The sequence below is a fragment of the Zootoca vivipara genome, chromosome Z (genome assembly GCF_963506605.1).
Source record: "Zootoca vivipara chromosome Z, rZooViv1.1, whole genome shotgun sequence".
NCBI lineage: Eukaryota > Metazoa > Chordata > Lepidosauria > Squamata > Lacertidae > Zootoca > Zootoca vivipara.
Window position 1 is genome coordinate 13,437,525 of NC_083294.1, and position 21,026 is coordinate 13,458,550.

Here is a 21,026-nt window from a genome sequence, read left to right on the forward strand (position 1 = left end):
GTGGTGCTCAAAATCTGGCCTTGAGCTTGCCACTTCACTTTGTCTCATGATACCAAGAACATAAGTTGTCCCAATTCCCCAAAAAAACATGACACGTAAGGAAAAATGGATAGGGAGGGAGAAGGAAAATGTGAGCTTTCGGCACCAGTTCTTTAAAGTTACAGCTCTTACTAAAACCTTGTAGCACGTTTTAACTGTTTAGAATTCTGAATTTTACATTGTAACCTGCTCTGGGATCTGCTGGTGAAGTGTGGGCGCTTTAATAAATTAAAACAAACTGGGGTTTTCAGGGTACATAGGAGGCTGAGCATCTTTTTAAAGTAATTGCCTTCAGGTATGTTGATGGGGCACCCAGGTGGTGCTGTGGGTTAAACCACAGAGCCTAGGGTTTGCTGATCAGAAGGTCGGAGGTTCGAATCCCTGTGACGGGGTGAGCTCCCGTTGCTTGGTCCCAGCTCCTGCCAACCTAGCAGTTCGAAAGCACGTCAAAATGCAAGTAGATAAATAGGAACCGCTACAGCGGGAAGGTAAACGGCGTTTCCATGTGCTGCTCTGGTTTGCCAGAAGCGGCTTTGTCATGCTGGCCACATGACCTGGAAGCTATACGCCGGCTCCCTTGGCCAATAATGCGAGATGAGCGCGCAACCCCAGAGTCGGTCACAACTGGACCTAATGGTCAGGGGTCCCTTTACCTTTACCTATGTTGATGGAGGGCTCCTTTGGGTGGGTTTCCTTTCTTTCGTGCTATGCCATTGCTTGCCTTACCCTCTTGAATAGGCCTTTAAAACTGAACCTGGCCAAGCTCCCTTAATAATCAAGTTTTATTTTCCTCCAGTTTGCACCTGCGGGGAGGAGATTTAGCTCCTAATCCCTCTCTTCACTCAATGACTCATTTGATGTAAGATCACACGTCTGCTTTTTAAAAATAATAATAATCTGGTTTTTAAAAGGTCCTTCAACTGCTGAATATTCGCCCACCAAAATGAGAAGGGATGAAAGCATTGAGGCAGGGATGCTTGGTTTCTTGTATGCATCCGTGTGTGTGTTTGTGGTTATTATAAAGTGCAGGGTCCAAATCAGCCTGCTGATACCACTCATAACATCATCTGACGGGGTGGGAGGGCAGAGTTAAATCCTGCATGTGGCTGTCTCCCTGCTAGGAACTGGGGTGCACAGCAAAAGCAGGATTAAACCCACCTGCTCATCAACTGATGGGCAAAGGTTGAATCCAGTTCAGCAGGATTCCATGCAAACCCCTTCCAGTTGCAGAAAGGTGGTTGCATTGGAAACCCTATGAAAGCTAGAGGGGGAACCCCTTTGTTTTAGCAATGTTTAGTGAGGTGCTTTGAAGGTCCCAAGGTTCAGCAATGGCAGGTCCAGGTAAAACTAGGAGAGAGACTCCCTGCCTGAAACCTTGGAGAGCCACTGCCAGCCTGTGTAGACAATACTGAGGTTGATGGAGCCAGTGGTCTGCCTCCATATAAGGCAGATTCCTGTAGGGGAGGAGAGGTGAAGTTTAGCAGAAGGCGAATGGCAGATCTTGGCTCCCACAGGATCCCTTCCCAACTCCAAAATGCGTCTTGAAAGAAGCGATCTATTGTGGTGCAGTGTGTATGTACCAGTGTGGGTATGCATGTGTACCCACAACAGTTTCTCCAGTTAGCTACTCTGCTGGGGGCCCCCAAAACATTGGTGACCCCCCCCAGGTCATCACACGCTTGGATGAGTGAGTTAGCTGCATTACATTTGCATCTGACCTCTCAAATATGCTAGCTGACCTCCCCCCCCCCTTTATTCTGCCTTCTAAGCTAAAACATTTTAATAGGTCTTTTAGACTCTTCTTTCTTGGCTCCGAGGGCAGGAAGGAAGGCAGAAGTGAAAGAATTTCCTGCTCCTATTTTGTTTAAAAATATGAAGGCCTTTTATGACAAAACCCCTCCGCTTACCTTAATACGGTAAAGCTGGTTATCCACATATTTGCAATAAGTTACAACTTATTGCAAATATGTGGATAACCAGCTTTACCGTATTTTCTTGTCACGGTAACAGCATCCCATGCCAGCCTTGATCTGGTTTGGTTTAGCTTTTATGTGTTTGTTCCATGAAGTTCTATTTTGCTATATAGATAAAGTTCAATAAAAATCCACTGTCTGTCTCTTTTTCTCTTTCCCTCTGAAGGGGAGCAGCCAAGATGGTATCATGTATAACTCTGCAACATGTTGGGCTCCTCCATGGATATGCAAGTGATTTTCCAGGGACTTCCCTCACATTTGCCAAGTCCTTTGGTGCTTATTGTGGCTTTTGTGCTAGCATTGATATGCTGCTGCTGCTGCTGTTGAAAGATAAATGGTGACTGCTTGTTGCCAAACCCCTCCACAAACACAAAGTATAGCATCTTCCCTGCATGCAGAAGGCCCCGGCCGGGTCTGATCCCTGGCATCTCCAGGTAGGGCTGGGAGAGATCCCTGCCTGAGACCCAGGGAAGATTGCTCTTCAAACTACAAAGGCCTGGAGCAAGAGCAGCAAACCAAACCTTGGAGAAATGAACTTCATTTGATAGTCTTGGGGGACAACTCATGGTTTCTGCATTAGACTAGACTGCAGTTTGTATGGAAAAATCTGGGTGGTTTTCTTCTTCATTTTTGTCAACAGTGCAGGCTTGTTCCTATTTTGAAAAAGGAAACTTAGCAAATACAGTACTTCTTTTTCTCCTTTCTCTTTAAATTTCTGTCCGAGAGAAAACACTTTTTTATAAATTGAGTACACATTGTGCGGGTATTTTTGTAGCTATAAATTGAGTCATGTCACAGCTTATGTAAGAGCTGCTGCTGCTCGCTGAAGTTTTCTGTCTCTGTGTTGAGTAAAAACTGAATCAGAGCTGAAGGAATTAGGGATGTGTGTATATCTTCCTATATACATAGAAATGTATGTTGTTGTCACGTTTTGCAGCATGGGGAACAGCAAGCAAGCCCAGATGAACTGTTCAGTGGAAGGGAGGAGGGATTTTAAATGTGTGGGGCTTTTTAATGCCTTTTCAATGGCTCCGATCATTGTTACAGTTGGCATCACTAACTCCCTGTGCAGAGTGATGTGTCATCCTAAAAATACTGTCTCCGTAGTAACAGTCACTGCAGCCATAGAGTAACAGAGGATGAAAGGTGCTAATCACAGTGATGGAAGCTTGATGGAACGCGTGACTCATCCAAGATGGCTAAGCCTTTTTTTCAGGGTTTTCCCCCCCAGTGTCAGGGTGTTAGGAAAACAGAAACAATGCACACAGAGTCTCGCAGGGGCAGTTCTGTCTCAATCCAAACAGGTGTGTGTGTGTGATTTGAATCTTCCTGCCTGGAGAAAGCTAGCCCTCTTGGTATGTGTGTTTGAAACTACTAGCTTTCCACATGCAGGGAGGTTTCGACACACAGAGAAAACTGCTCTCAAAGGAGCAGTTTTCACTCCACCTCTTCCACATGTGTGTCTAAAACAGTACACATACACCTTTTTACAGTTGATTTGGCCTTTATCGACTTCAGGACGGGAGGAACAAACCTAACTGCAGCAAGATTTCTGTCTGGCTTGCTCCTCCACTTAAAAATAACCCCCCTAAGCACCTCTGTTGCCTGCAGGGTAATAATATTTCATTATTTGTTTTTGGTGACTAATGGGCACTTAAGCAGAGCTCCAGCAAGGCCCACAATTGTCTCTTTAATAGCTTGCTTTCAATACACTGAGACTCTGGACAGAATCCACTTTAAAACTCTTCTCTCTCTCTCTCTTCAACATCAGCCATGTAGCCAAAATCGATGGTAATTATTTATATGGCCCAATCAAAGTACAGGCACATAGGAAAAATATGGATATCTTTGGATTGTAGATCTAAGCGTTTAGGTCAGACTTCAAAATATCTTCTAAACTCTAAAAATCTGTGATAATCCTTTTGTGAGTTACTGATTTTGGAAGCAGAATTCTCTTAAGTAGTGTTCACTTAGAGAAGAGGGAGAACCTCAGCCCTGGGGACAAACATATCTGGCCTTCAAGATTCTCTCCAGACCACGTCTCTTCCTTGGCCTTGTCTAACACCCTCTTTGGATTGCTTTAGCCTTGGTGGGATATGTCCTTGTTCTAATCATGCCGCTTGCTTGCCTGGATGCAGAATAGACGGGTGGGTGTGGGTGGGTGTAAACTAGCCTACAATACAGAGGTAAAGTTCACTATTTTTGCGCTCCCCGCATCTGCCTCTGGCCTTGCGCACCACTGGCATGTGCCCCCCAGAATGTTGCCCGGAAGAGAATGTGGCCCTAGGGTTGAAAGAGGCTCCCACATCCTTGGCACACAGACCCACAGTCTTCTGAAATGCATGGCCTGTCAGCTGCAGTTATTGGCTGAGAAGGGTTGCCCTCTCTTTTCTCACCTCTTCTTGTCTCCATTGAAGCTCTCCAAGAGAGATTGGGCAGCCACAAAGTGGTTAATGCCTTTTTTGCTGAAAACACTTTTGTCCTCCTGCTGCGCTCTGAAAAACTGTGTGAATCCTTGGCTGAGGCAGAAGAGACTTTAACTGGGCCAAGACTTTTGATCTTCCATCTGATGTTTTCTAGATGGTATTAAAAAAATGGTTTTATTATTTTTAGGATGGACATTGTTTTCTCCAGCAGTGATGAATGCAAACTGTCAAGGGGCTGAATTCAGAGTGATCCTGAAGTCCTCTTAAAGTTAACATGCCACCTGTTGGTTGTGACGAACTTATCATATAGGAAGTGCTAGGTAAAGGGACCCCTGACCATTAGGTCCAGTCGTGGACGACTCTGGGGTTGCGGCGCTCCTCCCGCTTTATTGGCCGAGGGAGCCGGCGTACAGCTTCCGGGTCATGTGGCTAGCATGACTAAGCTGCTTCTGGCGAAGCCAGAGAAGCACATGGAAATGCTGTTTACCTTCCCACTGTGTTGTTGTTGTTGTTTAGTCGTTTAGTCGTGTCCAACTCTTCGTGACCCCATGGACCAGAGCACGCCAGGCACTCCTGTCTTCCACTGCCTTCAGCAGCTTGGTCACTCATGTTGGTGGCTTCGAGAACACTGTCCAACCATCTCATCCTCTGTCGTCCCCTTCTTCTAGTGCCCTCCCTCGTTCCCAACATCAGGGTCTTTTCCAGGGAGTCTTCTCTTCTCATGAGGTGGCCAAAGTATTGGAGCCTCAGCTTCAGGATCTGTCCTTCCAGTGAGCACTCAGGGCTGATTTCCTGAAGAATGGATAGGTTTGATCTTCTTGCAGTCCATGGGACTCTCAAGAGTCTCCTCCAGCACCATAATTCAGTTCTTCTTTATGGTCCAGCTCTCACTTCCATACATCACTACTGGGGAAACCATAGCTTTAACTATACGGACCTTTGTTGGCAAGGTGATGTCTCTGCTTTTTAAGATGCTGTCTAGGTTTGTCATTGCTTTTCTCCCAAGAAGCAGGCGTCTTTTAATTTCGTGACTGCTGTCACCATCTGCAGTGATCAAGTAGCCCATGAAAGTAAAATCTCTCACTGCCTCCATTTCTTCCCCTTCTATTTGCCAGGAGGTGATGGGACCAGTGGCCATGATCTTGGTTTTTTTGATGTTGAGCTTCAGACCATATTTTGCGCTCGCCTCTTTCACCCTCATTAAAAGGTTCTTTGATTCCTCCTCACTTTCTGCCATCAAGGTTGTGTCATCTGCATATCTGAGGTTGTTGATATTTCTTCCGGCAATCTTAATTCCGGTTTGGGATTCATCTAGTCCAGCCTTTCGCATGATAAATTCTGCATATAAGTTAAATAAGCAGGGAGCTTCCCACTGTAGCGGTACCTATTTATCTACAGTACTTGAACTTTGATGTGCTTTCGAACTGCTAGGTTGGCAGGAGCAGGGACCGAGCAACGGGAGCTCACCCCGTCACAGGGTTTCAAACCGCCGCTACTGTGGGTGCTAGGTGGCTAATTGGTGGGTAATTTACCCTGTGAATTTGGAGCCTGACACCCATCCCCTAAGTGATGCCCCTGAGGGCACTGCTTCAATAATATAAGCATTATAAAGCAAATTCTGATCGCCTTACCTAAAAAATAGGGGCGGATATAGAGTTGGAAAGGTTTCAGAAAAGGACAACAAAAATAATCAAGAGGATGGCGCAACTCCCTTGTAAGGAGATGTTGCAGTGTTTGGGATTTTTTTAGTTTAGAGAAAAGGTGACTAAAAGGTTACACGTAGGAAGTTTATAGAATTGCATGTGGTATGGAGAAAGTAGATGGAGAAAAGTTTCTCTCTTACAACACTAGAACTCGTGGGCATCCAAGGAAGCTGAATGTTGGAAGATTCAGAACAGATAAAAGAAAGGACTTCTTCACGCGGAACATAGTTAAACTGTGGAACTCACTCCCACAGGAGGCAGTGGTGGCCACCAACATGGAAGGCTTTAAAAGAGGATTAGACAAATTTGTGGAGGAGAGGGCTATTGATTGCCATTGTCCATGATGTCTGTTGTTGTACCTCCATGGTTGGAGGAGATAATGCTTCTGAACAGCAGTTGCTGGAGGCAACAGGAAGGGAGAATATTATTATTGTGCTCAGATTCTGTTTGTGGGCTTTCCATTGGGGCACCCAGGTGGTCACTGTGAGAAAAGGATGCTGGACCAGATGGGCCATTAGCCTGATCCAGAAATTATGTTCTTATGTGCATAGGATTCACCATTATGAACCCCTCGCCCCTGTTAGCACAAAACCATCACAAGGTGACAATTTTTGAGGTTTTGACAAGGACTAGAACAGGCATCCCTAAATTGTGGCCCTCCAGATGTTTTGGCCTACAACTCCCATGATCCCTAGCTAACAGGACCAGTGGTTGGGGAAGATGGGAATTGTAGTCCAAAACATCTGGAGGGCCGAAGTTTGGGGATGCCTGGACTAGAACCTCCAAGCACTTCCTATATCATTTGGCATTCCTTTATTACATAGACAGCAGAAGGATCATTTTCAAGATGGCCCTCGTCATCAGCCAGGCAAATCTGGAACTACACTTGATAATCAAATAGCACTAATATTCTTTATATGCGGATAACATGTATCCTTGCTTTCTCTCTCTCTCATGACTTGGATATTGTTATTTTAACCCCATGCCAGTTTCATAGTTTTGTTTTTCATCTTTTGATTTTCATCCATAGCTATAACTTCTATTTGTTTTGTATAAGTTATAAAATGATTTAACCGGGGAGGGGGGGAATCTTTACCCAGAAATATTATCTCAGGTGCCAAGCTGAGACTTCCAGCTGTTCCTGTTTCTGCTTTGTTTTTATTTCCCCATTTCTGGGAAGGAATCAAAGAAGAAACGTGCTCAGCAAAAGAGCTTTTGCTTGGAACAACCTCCCAGAAAAAGAAGAGGAAAACCCCAAGGCAAGCAATGAGTTTTGCCAGTGTTGCGTGATGCTTGGCTTTCTTATTTTTCTATTGCTCTGTTCATTAACTTCTGTTTCCCCTTTCTCTCTCTCTCTCTCTCTCTCTCTATATATATATATATATATGAATGGGCTGTGCAAATTCTGCAAAAGGGGAAGGAAACGGGGTGAGCACTTTTTCCATTCTGGGGCTTTTCCTCGCAGCCGGGGACCTCGTGAGGTTGAGCCTGCATCAAAACTGCCGAGTCAACTTTCCATTCTTGCTTTCGAGTTCCTTGATAACGGCCTTTGCCAACTAAGCATTTGCTACTTCAGAGCGACTTTATTAATAAGAACTGCCTTTTTAATTTTAATTTTTGCAACTCTACCAAGAAAAGGAAGAAGCTTTGTCAGTGGACACTTGACAATAAAAAATACCTAGTTGATTCTGATTTATGCGTGTAAGTTAACACAGGCAGTCTGTATGCCCAAATAGGTGTCTAAATGAGATTGACAGTTGTGTGTTCAAAGGGCCACAGGATCTCCATAGCTCTGAGTAATAGGTGGTGGGTGTTTATCCTTCCAACCTTTACATAGCTGGGGTTTGGACTAGATTATTCTAAATACAAGTCTTTTTGCAACCAATGGGGTTCATAGAATTTTATAATTGGAAAGGACCCCAAGGGTCAGGTAGTCCAACCCCCTACAATGTACAAATCTCAACTAAAGCATCCATGACAGATGGCCATCCAACCTCTCCTTAAAAACCTCCACTGAAGGAGAGCCCAGAACCCACCAAGGGAGGTTCCACTGTCGAACAGCTCTTACTGTCAGAAAGTTCTTCCTGATGTTTAGTCGGAATCTCTTTTTTTGTAACTTAAAGTCATTGATTCGAGTCCTACCCTCCACAGCAGGAGAAAACAAGCATGCTCCATCTTCCACATGACAGCTCTTGATATCTGACAGTGACTATCATATCTCCTCTCAGTCTCCTCTTTTCCAGGCAAAACAGACCCAGCTCCTTTAACTGTTCCCCATAAGGCTTGGTTTCCAGACCCTTGATCATCTCAGTCACCCTCCTCTGCAAACATTCCAATGTCCTTCCAAAGTCCTTAAATTGAGGTGCCCAGAACTGGACACAGTATACCAGGTTTGGTCTGACCAAGGCAGAATCAAGTGGTACTATTACTTCACTTGATAGGACACTAGACGCCTAGAATAGCATTCGCTCTTTTTGCTGCTGCATCACACTGTTGACTCAGGTTCAGATTGCGGTCCACCAAGCCCCCATAGATCCTTCTCTCATGTGCTGCTTCAAGCCAGGTGTCCCTCCCCCCATCCAGGTGTCATGGGGTCCACTTTCATTGTCCACCTGCTGGTCCTCACACCACACGCATAATTTAAGAATGCTTGAACCTCCACAAATATCAAGGATTTTTCCAAAAGCAAGTTAATGTGAACGATAATTTCTGACCAGAAAGAAGACACCACAGGACACAGGGACCTAATTGCCAGGGCTGTTGTTGAGATAGGAACATAATAAGCTGTCTTCTATTGAGCCATTGGTATCCATGTAACTCAGTGTTGTCTACACTGACTGGCAGCACCTCTCCTGGGTTTCAGGCAGGGGTCTCTCTCATCCCTAACTGGAGATGCTGGGGATTGAACCTGGGACCATCTGCATATAAAAAACAGACACTCCACTACTAAGTCCAAATGGAGACAGTGACTTATTGGGGAGCATGTTCCTATCTCAGACCTCTGGAGTGCGCTGTACAGTATTGTGAAGTCATGGGTGATTTGAATCCATAACTTTTGGAATGCAGTCAGTTTAGACCAATGTGATTTGTTTACACAGTGTGGCTATACAGGAAGCTTATTCAGATTTTGTTCTGGAACATGTAAAACCATTCAGAGATATTCAAGCTGTATCACAAAACCTTAGTTGTCTGTTTTCCCCCCCCCCCCCCTACAGTCTGTATTGGAGAGAGGGAGGGAGAGGGTCGATAAAACACAATGAGTTTCCCTTAGTAACTGGGACCCGGCCCAAAGGGACTGGCATTTGTCCAGAGGGTGGGGCCTGACTTGTTGATTCAGCTTGACACCCACCCACCCACCCCAGATGTCTGATCACATGTCTGTTTGTTTTTCCCCTCTCCTGAACATACAAAGGCAGATTGCTGATCTGAGTTAGAAAAACAAGAGGCAAGATGGTCTAAGGGTTAGAGCTGAGCTTTCCAAACTGTGTGACACGTTGGTGTTTTGGCTTCAGTGTGTAGGTATGTCACATGAATGCTCCCCACGCTCCTCCCGGGGCTGGAAACGGATTCCTTTTCAACCTCCGGTTTGCTAGTAAAACTGAATTACCATGTCACAAAATGATGCATGTCTAAAAAGTATGCCACCAACATGAAAAGTTTGGAAAGCTCTGGGTTAGAAGTTCAGACTTGGATGTGGGAAAGCCAGGTTTGATCTGCCCTGCTCAGCTGTGAAGTTCACTGAGTGACCTTCGACTGGTCACCATCTCTCTCTCTCTCTCCCCCACCGTAACCTACCTCTCAGTGGTTTTGTGGGGGTAGAAATGGAGAACCATGGATGCCACCTGACTCTGTTAAGAGGAAAGGTGGGATACAAATGGAATAAAAACTAGAAGTCCCCCATGAGTTTTTGAAGCCAGCAAAAATTCCCTTTCGTCTCCTTCATGCCTGTGTCCCATGGAGATTTACGGCCTCCACAATGGACATTCAGAGTTGGTGAAATGAGGATTGCACAAGCAGCCTACAAGTGTCTGTCTTCCTTCCTTCCTTCCTTCCTTCCTTCCTTCCTTCCTTCCTTCCTTCCTTCCTTCCTTGTATTTACAGACCATCTTTCTTTCAAGGACCTAAGGGGGTACACATAGTTGTCCTCCTCCTCATTTAATCCTTATAACAACCCTGTGTGGTAGGTTAGCCTGAGAATAAGTGACTGGGCCAAGGTAAGCTGCCTGGCCGAGTGGGGATTTGAACCCTGGTTTTCAGGTCCTGGTCTCCTAGGGACTCTGGTAGCGCTGTGGGTTAAACTACTGAGCCTAGGGCTTGCTGATCAGACGGTGGTTCAAATCCCCGTGACGGGGTGAGCTCCCGTTGCTTGGTCCCAGCTCCTGCCAACCTAGCAGTTCGAAAGCACCTCAAAGTACAAGTAGATAAATAGGTACTGCTACAGCGGGAAGGTAAACGGTATTTCCGTGCGCTGCTCTGGTTCGCCAGAAGCGGCTTTGTCATGCTGGCCACATGACCTGGAAGCTGTACGCCAGCTCCCTCAGCCAATAAAGCGAGATGAGCGCCACAACCCCAGAGTCAGTCACGACTGGACCTAATGGTCAGTCCTTTGCCTCCAGGTCCTAGTCACACACACTAACCACTGTACCAAACTGTTGATGCCAGTGATGAACCAGTGAGATGCTCTGATTGATTGTACCTGCAGCCTTGAGATATTGGCTTATGCTGGGGACTTTTAGCACCCATGACAGCAGGCAAATCCTGGGTCTCTGATGTCAAGAGGGGGAAGTGAATGAGGCAAGACTAGAGCAGGTTTCATTTTCAGGAGTAAAAGATGATGTCGTGGTTTGAGTGAGAGAGAGAGAGACCATTTCCCATCTGCCAACTCATCTGCGTTCTGCAGCTTGTGAGTCAGATTTTGTGTGGTCTCTTGTTTCTCTCGGTTACTCATATTCTAAATCTTCAGTTCATTCCTCCACATTTCCACATCAATTTGTGGCATTATTTTTAAAAGTCCTCATTAAAACCCAGCAGTGTTTTTATGAAAATTACTTCATAATTTTTTGTACGCAATTTTCTCCTGAATACAGAAAATTTTGCAAAGCTTCATTTCTTTTTTTGCATTTATATTCCACAACTCCCCCCCCCAGGAGCGCAAGGTGGTTTATACAGCTCTTCACATCTCCATTTTACCCTCACAACAACTTTGTGAGGTAAGTTAGGCTCATGGCAAGTAACTGGCCCAAGGTCAAAGAATCATAGAATACCCTGAGGATAATCATTCTAGTCCAACCCCCTGCAATGCAGGAATATGTAGCTGTCCCATATGGGGATTGAACCTGAAACCTTGGTGTTATCAGCACCACACACTAACCCAGGCATAGGCAACCTTCGGCCCTCCAAATGTTTTGGACTACAATTCCCATCATCCCTGACCACTGGTCCTCTTAGCTAGGGATCATGGGAGTTGTAGACCAAAACATCTGGAGGGTTGAATGTTGCTTATGCCTGCTCTAACCAACTGGACTATATCCACCCAATGAAATTCATGGCTGAGTAGGAATTTCTATCCTGGCCTCCCAGGTCCTAGTTTGGCAGGCTAACCACACTATTGGGTTTTTGTTTTTTTAAAATCAGGTTTTACATTTCAATTTTTACCTGTTTGGGATTTGTCATTAAGTATCTTTGACTTTTTAAATATATATAAAGTGACTCCGCAAACGCTGCTGTGTTTCTGTCCTATTGTCATTTGATAAGCGTGTATGGTCCGCACCCGGCTCCAGCTGACACCTGCTTTTCTGCCTTCTCTAGAGGATAAGGGTTTTGTTTTTGTTTTTTGTTTGCCTTAAATGAAAGGTTTGTGTGTTTTCTGCCTTGGCTTTCCAGGAAACTGCCCACCATTCCCGTGGTTTTGGCTTCCTTCAACCTTCCTCCTCCTCCTCTGTCAAACAGCGCTCAGGGAACAGTTTTGTAACTTTCCCTGCTGTGGGGCTGATTCTTTTCCCACAGATGCTCTGGCGAGGTCTCCACCTCGCCATTTTTACTTCACCACTACCACCTTCCAAGACCTGTCTGGCTGGCACCCTGAACGTGAGCTCTCAATGCTGCAACTATTTGTTGCAGATCCCACTTCTGTGCTTGTGATTTCTTCTTCATCTAAATCTACCAAATCTAAGCACAACACTTAAGTTTGTACGAATACATCAAATATAAAGACAGAGTGTGGGAGTGACAGTTTGATTACATTTAATGGCGTTCAGATAAGAAAGGATATTGTTTGATATATTTGACATAACCATTAAGATATTTATTCAAAAGGTTTGCTAATTATCTGTTAAGGTTTTATAGTGGAAAGAGAACAAATTAATTATTGTGGGGGGTTTATTATAGTTCTCATAATAAACAGCTATATGTCTATAAACAAAGCACTGAAAAAATATAACAATTTTATCATTCCACTAATTTATAAATAAAGTCACTTTTTTCCAGTGCACTTAATATCTCATGTGTTTTGCTGCTTTCTAAAATGTTATGTAAACTTCGTAAGATGTGCTGCTTCCTGTTGTTGTAGTTGTTGTTTTAAAAATGCTATTTGATTGTTTCCCAGTGATTTTGCAGTGATTTTTGCAGGCATAATCTTGTGGTGATTGGTAAACTTAGATCAAGCTGTATATTAAGTTCTTAATAGCAAGCTCTGATGCAGAGTTGTGACAGCTCTGTTTCCAAAATGGGGCAAGGAAGAAATATGAGGAAATATGCATGGCATGCTCCGGGGAAATCTCAAGGCTTGCAGAAGTACAATAACATACCTTGAGGGGAATCCCCTCACACATAAAAACAGCCCAATGAGAATTGAGCATTCTCTGTAACCACAAAATGCTGTTTGTCTGAGGGGAAGGGTATAGAGAGAAAAATGAGTGGGGAGTAAAGGTAGAACAAAGTATCCAGGAAAAGGTCATGGTTGATTAGTTAGAAATCTATCTGAACAGAAACAATTCACACGGCAACAGTTTATTGTAAACCTCTGCTTTTGTGACATGTAACTCCAACCCCTGTTAAGTGGCAGTACACCATTTGCAACCAGCTTCCACAAATGAAAAGCCTCTGTGCAATACTACTACTTTTCCCCCCAATAATATTTATTAGTTTTCAAAATTTTAACACATAAAGAATAACAAAAGAGCAAAATTAACACACAATCAAAAAGGAAAATAGAAAAAAACAAAAAAACATATCAATTCATTACATTAACAATAACATTGTGGACTTCCTCAATTTCCCCCACACTGGGTCCATTTATTAAATCTCAATTAAGCAGTTTTCTTTTATCATCTTAAATCATTCTGGCACAGTTTTTTCATTACAGTATTTCCCAACCAATTCTAATCTACTAAAAAAAATAATCAAATACCCTCAACCTATAATTCCTTAATTAATCCAAATCTAATTTTATTTTCCATCCATCTCTTATTCTTCCTTTAGCCTCCATTTTATACCCCCAAAATTACCCATATATTCAAATATTATTTCTTCTATCATACTTTTAACCACATTTGTCTAATTCTACCCCCCCTTCCCCTGGACTCCGGATCTTCCTCTGTACAATACTTCTTTGCAGTCTGGCATTTTGAGAACACGCAAATGAATTTTTTAATTTTATTTTTTAATTTTAATGAAATTTATACACTGCTAGATTGTAAAAAAAATCATCATCATCACTGAAACAGTTTACCAAAAAAGATAGAACAATAAAATTACCAATTAGCAACAATAATGTAAGACTTGTTGAGCATTAAAATAACAATAACCTAAAACAGTATCTGAAGAAGTGTGTATACACACGAAAGCTCATACCTAGAAAGCTTATACTTAGTTGGTTTTTAAGGTGCTACTGGAACATCTTTCAATATTATTTTTTAAAAATCTTTCATCATTGCTATTTACTAAAAACAGATTGAAACTTGTTTCTGCTTCCTAAATATGTGGATAGGCTCATCTAAACAAAGGTGTTTTAAGCAGGTGCCAGAAAGAGTCCAGTGAAAGCACTTGCCTGATGTCAATAGGCAGGGAGTTCCAAAGTGTATTTTCCCCCCAGTGCATGAACTCAGACACTTATCTGTTAAAAGGGCATTTAGTGGTGCCTACCACAGTTTTCTTAGATTTCAAAATGTTCTCCCAACCCCCAAATGTTGCCCACAGCTCTGTCCTGGTTTGAGATTCAATGGCAGTGAATAGATTTAAAACTTTTAAAAAAATGTGGGCATGTCAAAAGCTGCAGCTTCTGTACCGCAGGAATTTTGGGGCAGTATTTCAAAATAAGGGACATCCACCATGTTCTGTGGAGCTCTTGTGATCTGGACATTCTCTTGAAATATGGCCGCCTTTTGGCTGGGGAACCTTGAGATGGAGAAAAACCCTTTTGGGCTGCCATTTTATACCCATGAAGCTGACAAAAACAGTGCATGCGTTTTATTTGCCCATTGCCCATATCTTTCTGTTTCTTTGATCCCTTTCCAGAGCTCCACTCAGGAGATCGGAGAAGAGGTGGAAGATGGCGTGATCTATAGCATTTCGCTTCGGAAAGTCCAGCTCCACCACACAGCCAACAAGGGGCAACGATGGCTAGGGGTAAGTGAATGCTTCCAGCTTTTCGCAAGAACAGGCAGGGCACTGTGGCCAAAAGTGACTTTTCTATGAGTTTGCAGGTCGCTAGTTCTGATGTTACCTCAGAACCTGTGCAACTTCCTGTCTCTGGTGGGGAGGCAACTAAGATCACCAAGCTTACAGGGCTGTTTTGAGTGTTGGCCAGTGGAACAGGGCTGTCCTTTGCTAGAGGCATGTAAGCAGAGGCCTTGTCTCTCAGATAATACATGGAAGTTGGACCTGAGATGCACTTATCCCTAGTGATGTCACCCGGTACAACATCTGGAGGACTGCTGTCTCTCCCCCCATCTTCACAGCTCAAGTGCTAGTATGGCATCCACAACTCCTCTCGAAGCAGCTGTTCATGTAATTCTCTGTCCCTTTCACAGTTTGAGAACGAGTCGGCCTTAAACCTGTACGAGACTTGTAAGGTGCGGACCATCAAAGCCGGGACCCTGGAAAAGCTGGTGCAATACCTCGTCTCTGCATTCAAAGGCAATGATTCCACCTACGTCACCATCTTCCTCTGTACATACCGTGCCTTTGCCACGACCAAGCAGGTCCTGGACCTCCTTCTGAACAGGTAATCTTCTGCCTTCTCTCTCCTTGTGGGGCTCTGTGGGGTAAGACACCAGTTCCTGAGTCCAAGGTGCTGTCGGGAAGAGCAGTCTGGTGTGGCATGGTAGTCTCTGTGGACTCCTCGAGATACCTAAAAGATCTCCTCCCCTACTACAGTGTGGCATAGTGGTTAGAGTGTCAGCCTAGGAGCTTGGAGGGCCAGAGTCAAAATTCCTATGGAGTCATGAAGCTCACTGGAGTGACCTTGAGCCGGTCACTCACTCTTAGTCCAACCTACCTTGCAGGGTTGTTGTGAGGGTAAAATAGGAAGGTGGTTGTACTATGTACACCACCTTGTGCTTCTTGGAGGAAACAGTGAGCTATAAATGCAATAATAGTAACACTCAGCCAATCACTGCATTCTGCAGGTGCCATCCCACCAGAAGGCCTGTCCATCAAAATTAGGCCATTAGTGGGGTGACACTGAGCCTTTGGGACCCCATTTAATTGCATGTCAGACAAGTGCCTTCCCTACTGTCTTTTTGGCACCTACTGACAAAGAAAGCCTTCCAAAATCTTGAACCCCACTGGGTTGATTTTATGGATGAGCCATGGTTTTAAACCATTTTTATATTCATAATTGCTTTTTTTGGTAAATCACTTCTGGACGAGGAGGAGCAATTCATTGGTGAAATAAACAGCGATTGATAAAAATGGCAGTTATTGGCTCAAAAAGGTTAATCTGAAAGCCCTTTATGAAATCCACCCCGGATGAGGATGAGAATCTTTATTCTTTTCTTTTACCCAATGCGATGTTGATGTTTTTCTAAATTGCTTTGTGGGACAGCTCGTGGGGGGTGATTCATAAATGAAATGAAACAATAATACAATTTCCATCATGCCTGACCATGCTGGTAGTCAGAACTGTTTTGGGGGTAAGTGGGCTTCCAGTAATCCTTGAAACGCATATGTGTGCATCGCAAAGCTTTGATTGGCTTTCCCTGGTCCTCTAGATATGGCAAACTGCATCTCCAGGTCAACGGAGACCACCCCAGGCATGCAGTGGACGAGAGGCTGGAGCTGAAAAAGTAAGTGTTTGGCCTGTGAGCGATGGTAGTACTCCCCCAGACGTCATTGGACCTCAACTCCCATCATTCCCTCACTGTTGAACAAACTAGTAGGGGCTGTTGGGAGTTGTAGTCCAACAACACCTGGAGGCCACCATCTTGGATACCTTAGCAGGGATGGAGTGCTGGGCAACATCCTCAGGTTTCTAAACAGCAGGGCAATATTTTTTGTGTGTGTGAGAGAGAGACAGTAAAAGATTCAGAAGTGGTTTACCCCAGAACAGGGGTGAGGAACCCTTCTTCAGCCTGGATTCTGAGAATGGAAGGGGGGGGGTGAGGGATTGGATCCAGCCAGAGGGCCACAGATCCTCAACTTCCCATGCCCTCCCCCCGCTGGGGCTGCTCACCTGTCAGTAACCTGATATCACCCCGATGTCAGATGCCTGTGTGTCCGATCAGCGACCGTTGCCTCCTTTGGCCCAGCTGCAGAGTTACCTGCCCCCATACCTGGGGTGTCACTCAAATGCATAGGGCAGGTGGATGGGTCTTAGTCAAAAGGGGTGGAGCAGTTAGGTCCATGGGCTGGAGGATCCCCACCCCTCAAGGCTAAAGGTCAACCCCTCCCCTTTTCTGGGTGCAGCGCAACCCTCTGAAACGCCCATTGGCCTGGCTTGTGGAGGAAGCCCAACCTCTTATTCTTCCCCCTCCTCCTCAGCACCATCTCGTCCATCCTGGGTGCCTGGCTGGATCAGTACTCCGAAGACTTCCGCAAGCCTCCGGACTACGCCTGCCTGAAGCAGCTGATAATTTATGTGCGGCTCAACATCCCAGGCTCAGACCTGGAGCGAAGAGCCCGCATCCTCTTCACGCAGTTCCAGCAGCAGGAGCGGGCCGAGGTGGAGGCGGAAGGTGAGCAGGGCTTCTCTCTCTCTCTCTCTCTCTCTCTCTCTCTCTCTCTCTCTCTCTCTCTCTCTCTCTCTCTCTCTCTCTCTCAGCCTAGCCTACCTCACAGGGTTGTTGTGGAGATAAGATAGCAAGCAGGAGTGGGTAGGGCAGCCTGCCTGAGCTCCATAGGCAAGAAAGGCCAGATTAAGATTAAGCAGCTGTATTCCAGTGCATTGGCCGGTCGTTCCATATACCCCAGGGCCACCAACTCTGACTGGCAGCAGCTCTGCAAGGTCACAGGCAGGCAGATATCCCAAGGGCTGGACTTGGAGCCTTGCAGGTGCAAGACTTTTGCCTTACAGCTGAGCGATGGTCCCCTTCCATAATACAGGCCAGACTTCACCAACCTGGTGCCCTCCAGAGATTTTGGACTACAGCTATAGTCCAAAATGGCCATGGGTGGTTGGGGTGTGTGGGACATGTGCAGGGGTTGCATTCCAGCTTATGATGGAGCGCACATAAGCTTCTTACTCCCCCGTTGTGGCCGGTCCAAAAACGGCCCGGGCATGCATGGTCACGCATTCTTTGAACACATGCAAAATCAGGGGTGCCTGTAGTCTCTAGTTTGACTGGCAGCAGCTTCCCCCAGGCCTTCAGCTTTGGAGATGGTCTCAGCCTGACTCCATGAAATCCTTTTAGCTGGAGATGCCAAGGATTGAATTCTGCCAGCGAAGGGTGTTCTCTGCCACTTCCCTTTATAGCCCCTCTGATCTGTGCTTAGATTGGGCGGGGGGTAGGGGAGCGATGTCCTCTGCTGGCCTTCCAGCCAGTTGTTCCGTGCCTTGACTCTGTCCCCTTGTCTCTCCCAGCTGTGGACCATGCCAGCTGCACCCTGCGGCTAGAAGAGGAGAATGGGCTAGGAGAAGGCAAGCTAGATTTCCTCTCTTTCTCGCCGGAGATGGTGGCCGAACAATTCACACTAATGGATGCCGTGAGTGTCTGATTCAGCCTGGGCATGCTTCCTGTGATAACCCTCCCCCCCCCCACAAGATATTTCTCTGAGTTAGATTGCTGCAATGTATTGTGCATGAGGCTGGCCTTGAAGACCTTTTTTTGGGGAAACTGCAACTAACGCAGAATTCAGCAGCCAGATTTTCCACTAGGACTAGAGGGAATGAGAATATGACATGGATGCTGTACTGGCTATCAGTTTCTTCCCAGTTTCAATTCAGTTTTGGCTCATAAAACCTTAGGCAGCTTAGCCATACCTCTGGGTACCAGTCGCTGGAAATTGCAGGAGGGAAGATGCTGCTGTGCTCAGGTCACCCTTATGGGCATCTGGCTAGTCTCTGTGTGAAAAAGATGCTGGACAAGATGCACCCAGCAGGATGTTCTAATGTGCTTGTGTTCCTCCTCCTCCTCCAACAAAACCCTTGGAAAGGGCATTAATTTTCCAAATAAATGAATGACATCTTTCCCTCTTCAAGCCACCATCCTTGCTTTTCCTGATCCTTTTCTTAATGCCTCTCTGTTGCAGGAGCTTTTCAAAAAGGTGGTTCCCTATCATTGCCTTGGTTGTATCTGGTCCCAGCGGGACAAGAAAGGCAAGGAGCACTTGGCCCCCACCATCCGGGCGACCGTCTCCCAGTTTAACCGTGTCACTAACTGCATCATTTCAACTTGCCTTGGGGACCGGGCCCTGAAGCCACAGCAAAGAGCCAAGGTGGTGGATCACTGGATTCAAGTAGCTCGGGTAGGTTGCTTGGCTGTAGATCCCTCCCCAAAAATAAAATAGTATTGTGGTTTGAGATGGGTCTCAATCCAAAGTTTGTTTTGGAATGGGGAATTGGTTTTTTTTTGGGGGGGGGTGTTGCTTTTCAATCAAGTTTCTAGCCCTCACAGCTACTAGCCACAATGGCCATGTTCTGCCTCAACTGCCAAGAGGCAGGATTCCTCGGAGTGCCAGTTCCTGGGGATCACAAATAGGGAGAATGTGGATGAGCGCAAGTCCTGCTTTTAGGCTTCTCAACAGGGTACCTGGTTGGCCAGTGTGAGAACAGGATGCTGGACTAGATCCAGCAAGGCTCTTATTACATTTTTACATTCTTAGCTACTAACGCTGCTATTAAAGGTAAAGGGACCCCTGACCATTAGGTCCAGACGTGACCGACTCTGGGGTTGCGGTGCTCATTTTGCGTTATTGGCCAAGGGAGCCGGCGTATAGCTTCCGGGTCATATGGCCAGCATGACCAAGCCGCTTCTGGCGAACCAGAGCAGCACACAGCATTTACCTTCCTATTTATCTACTTGCACTTTGACGTGCTTTTGAACACTGAGCAATGGGAGTTCACCCCATCGCGGGGATTCGAACCGCCGACCTTCTGATCGGCAAGCCCTAGGCTCTGTGGTTTAACCCACAGCGCCACCCGCATCCCATATAACGCTGCTATTAAATGCAGCTAAACTCAACATAGGCAACAAGTTTTCAGTTTGTTGCTTACCTGTAACCAGGGAGTTTTAATTTGCATTTCCTTTTGACTGCAACATTTGGGTCACCTGAATGCAAATCTCTCTCTCTCTCTCTCTCTCTCTCTCTCTCTCTCTCACACACACACACACACACACACACACACACACACACGCCACAGAACTTAATCCATTCCAGGAAATTAAGACAGCAGTTCAAATGCTGGGCAGAGAATCCAGGAAACAACTGCCTAATAAGGGTGGTTTTTTTAAGCCTCTGCGTGTGCACCTCCTCTTTCTAGCCCCTTCTAATGCCCACTGTTTCCTTGTGCTCCTCCAGGAATGCCGGATCCTAAAGAATTTCTCTTCCCTCCGGGCCATTCTCTCCGCCCTGCAATGCAACGCTGTTCACAGGTTGAAGAAGACATGGGATGAGGTCTCCCGGTGAGTAGGGTATGAAAGAAGGGTTTGGGTGCAGGGGGACAAAGTGCATGCAATGCAGATCCCTCTTGGGTGTTAGCAGCACCAGGCCTTCCATCTCAGATCTTTACTACACATTCACTGAGCGGTGGCAGGCAAGACAACTGTTACTTCAAACTCATACCTGCAGCAAAGGGATAATAGCATTGGCCTGCCAGTGTGATTTCTGTTGTAAGGATTTCTGAAATCCATGGCTATTGAAGTGCTTCCTGTGAAGTAAAAGGGACCCCTGACCATTAGTTCCAGTTGCAGACGACTCTGGGGTTGCGGCACTCATCTCGCTTTATTGGCCGAGGGAGCCGGCGTTTGTCCACAGACAGCTTCCTGGTCATGTGGCCAGCACGACTAAGCTGCTTCTGGCGAACCAGAGTAGCGCACAGAAATGCCATTTATCTCCCCGCTGGAGCGGTACCTATCTATCTACTTGCACTTCGACGTGCTTTCAAACTGCTAGGTTGGCAGGATCTGGGACTGAACAACGGGAGCTCACCCCGTCGCGGGGATTCGAACCACTGAGCTTCTGATCGGCAAGCCCTAGGCTCTGTGGTTTAGACCACAGTGCCACCCACATCCTTTCCTGTGAAGTATCTTGAAGCAAATCCACAATACGGTGGTGTCTATAAAAAACAGTTACATGGGAAATATAGGAGGCTGTCTGATGCTGAGTTGGAACATACGGTAGATCCATCTAGTTCAGTGTTGTCCACACTGACTGGCAGAAGCTCTCTGGAGTGTCACATTAGGGTTCTTTCCCAGCCCTACCTGCAGATGCCATTGGGGGCTGAACCT

General features: G+C 45.7%; 1 protein-coding gene across 5 annotated transcripts in view; it reads left to right on the forward strand.

Annotated features, from left to right (window-relative positions):
• Positions 1 to 21,026, forward strand: part of RALGDS (ral guanine nucleotide dissociation stimulator) — a 93,195-nt gene that overhangs the window by 59,920 nt on the left and 12,249 nt on the right. For all 5 annotated transcript variants that reach the window (XM_035102191.2, XM_035102190.2, XM_035102188.2 and 2 more), the window contains exons 2-8: positions 14,656 to 14,766; positions 15,171 to 15,364; positions 16,353 to 16,427; positions 17,122 to 17,315; positions 18,161 to 18,282; positions 18,829 to 19,044; positions 20,098 to 20,201. In XM_035102191.2, coding sequence (XP_034958082.1) covers positions 14,656 to 14,766; positions 15,171 to 15,364; positions 16,353 to 16,427; positions 17,122 to 17,315; positions 18,161 to 18,282; positions 18,829 to 19,044; positions 20,098 to 20,201 — 1,016 coding nt within the window. The remainder of the gene's footprint in view (positions 1 to 14,655; positions 14,767 to 15,170; positions 15,365 to 16,352; positions 16,428 to 17,121; positions 17,316 to 18,160; positions 18,283 to 18,828; positions 19,045 to 20,097; positions 20,202 to 21,026) is intronic.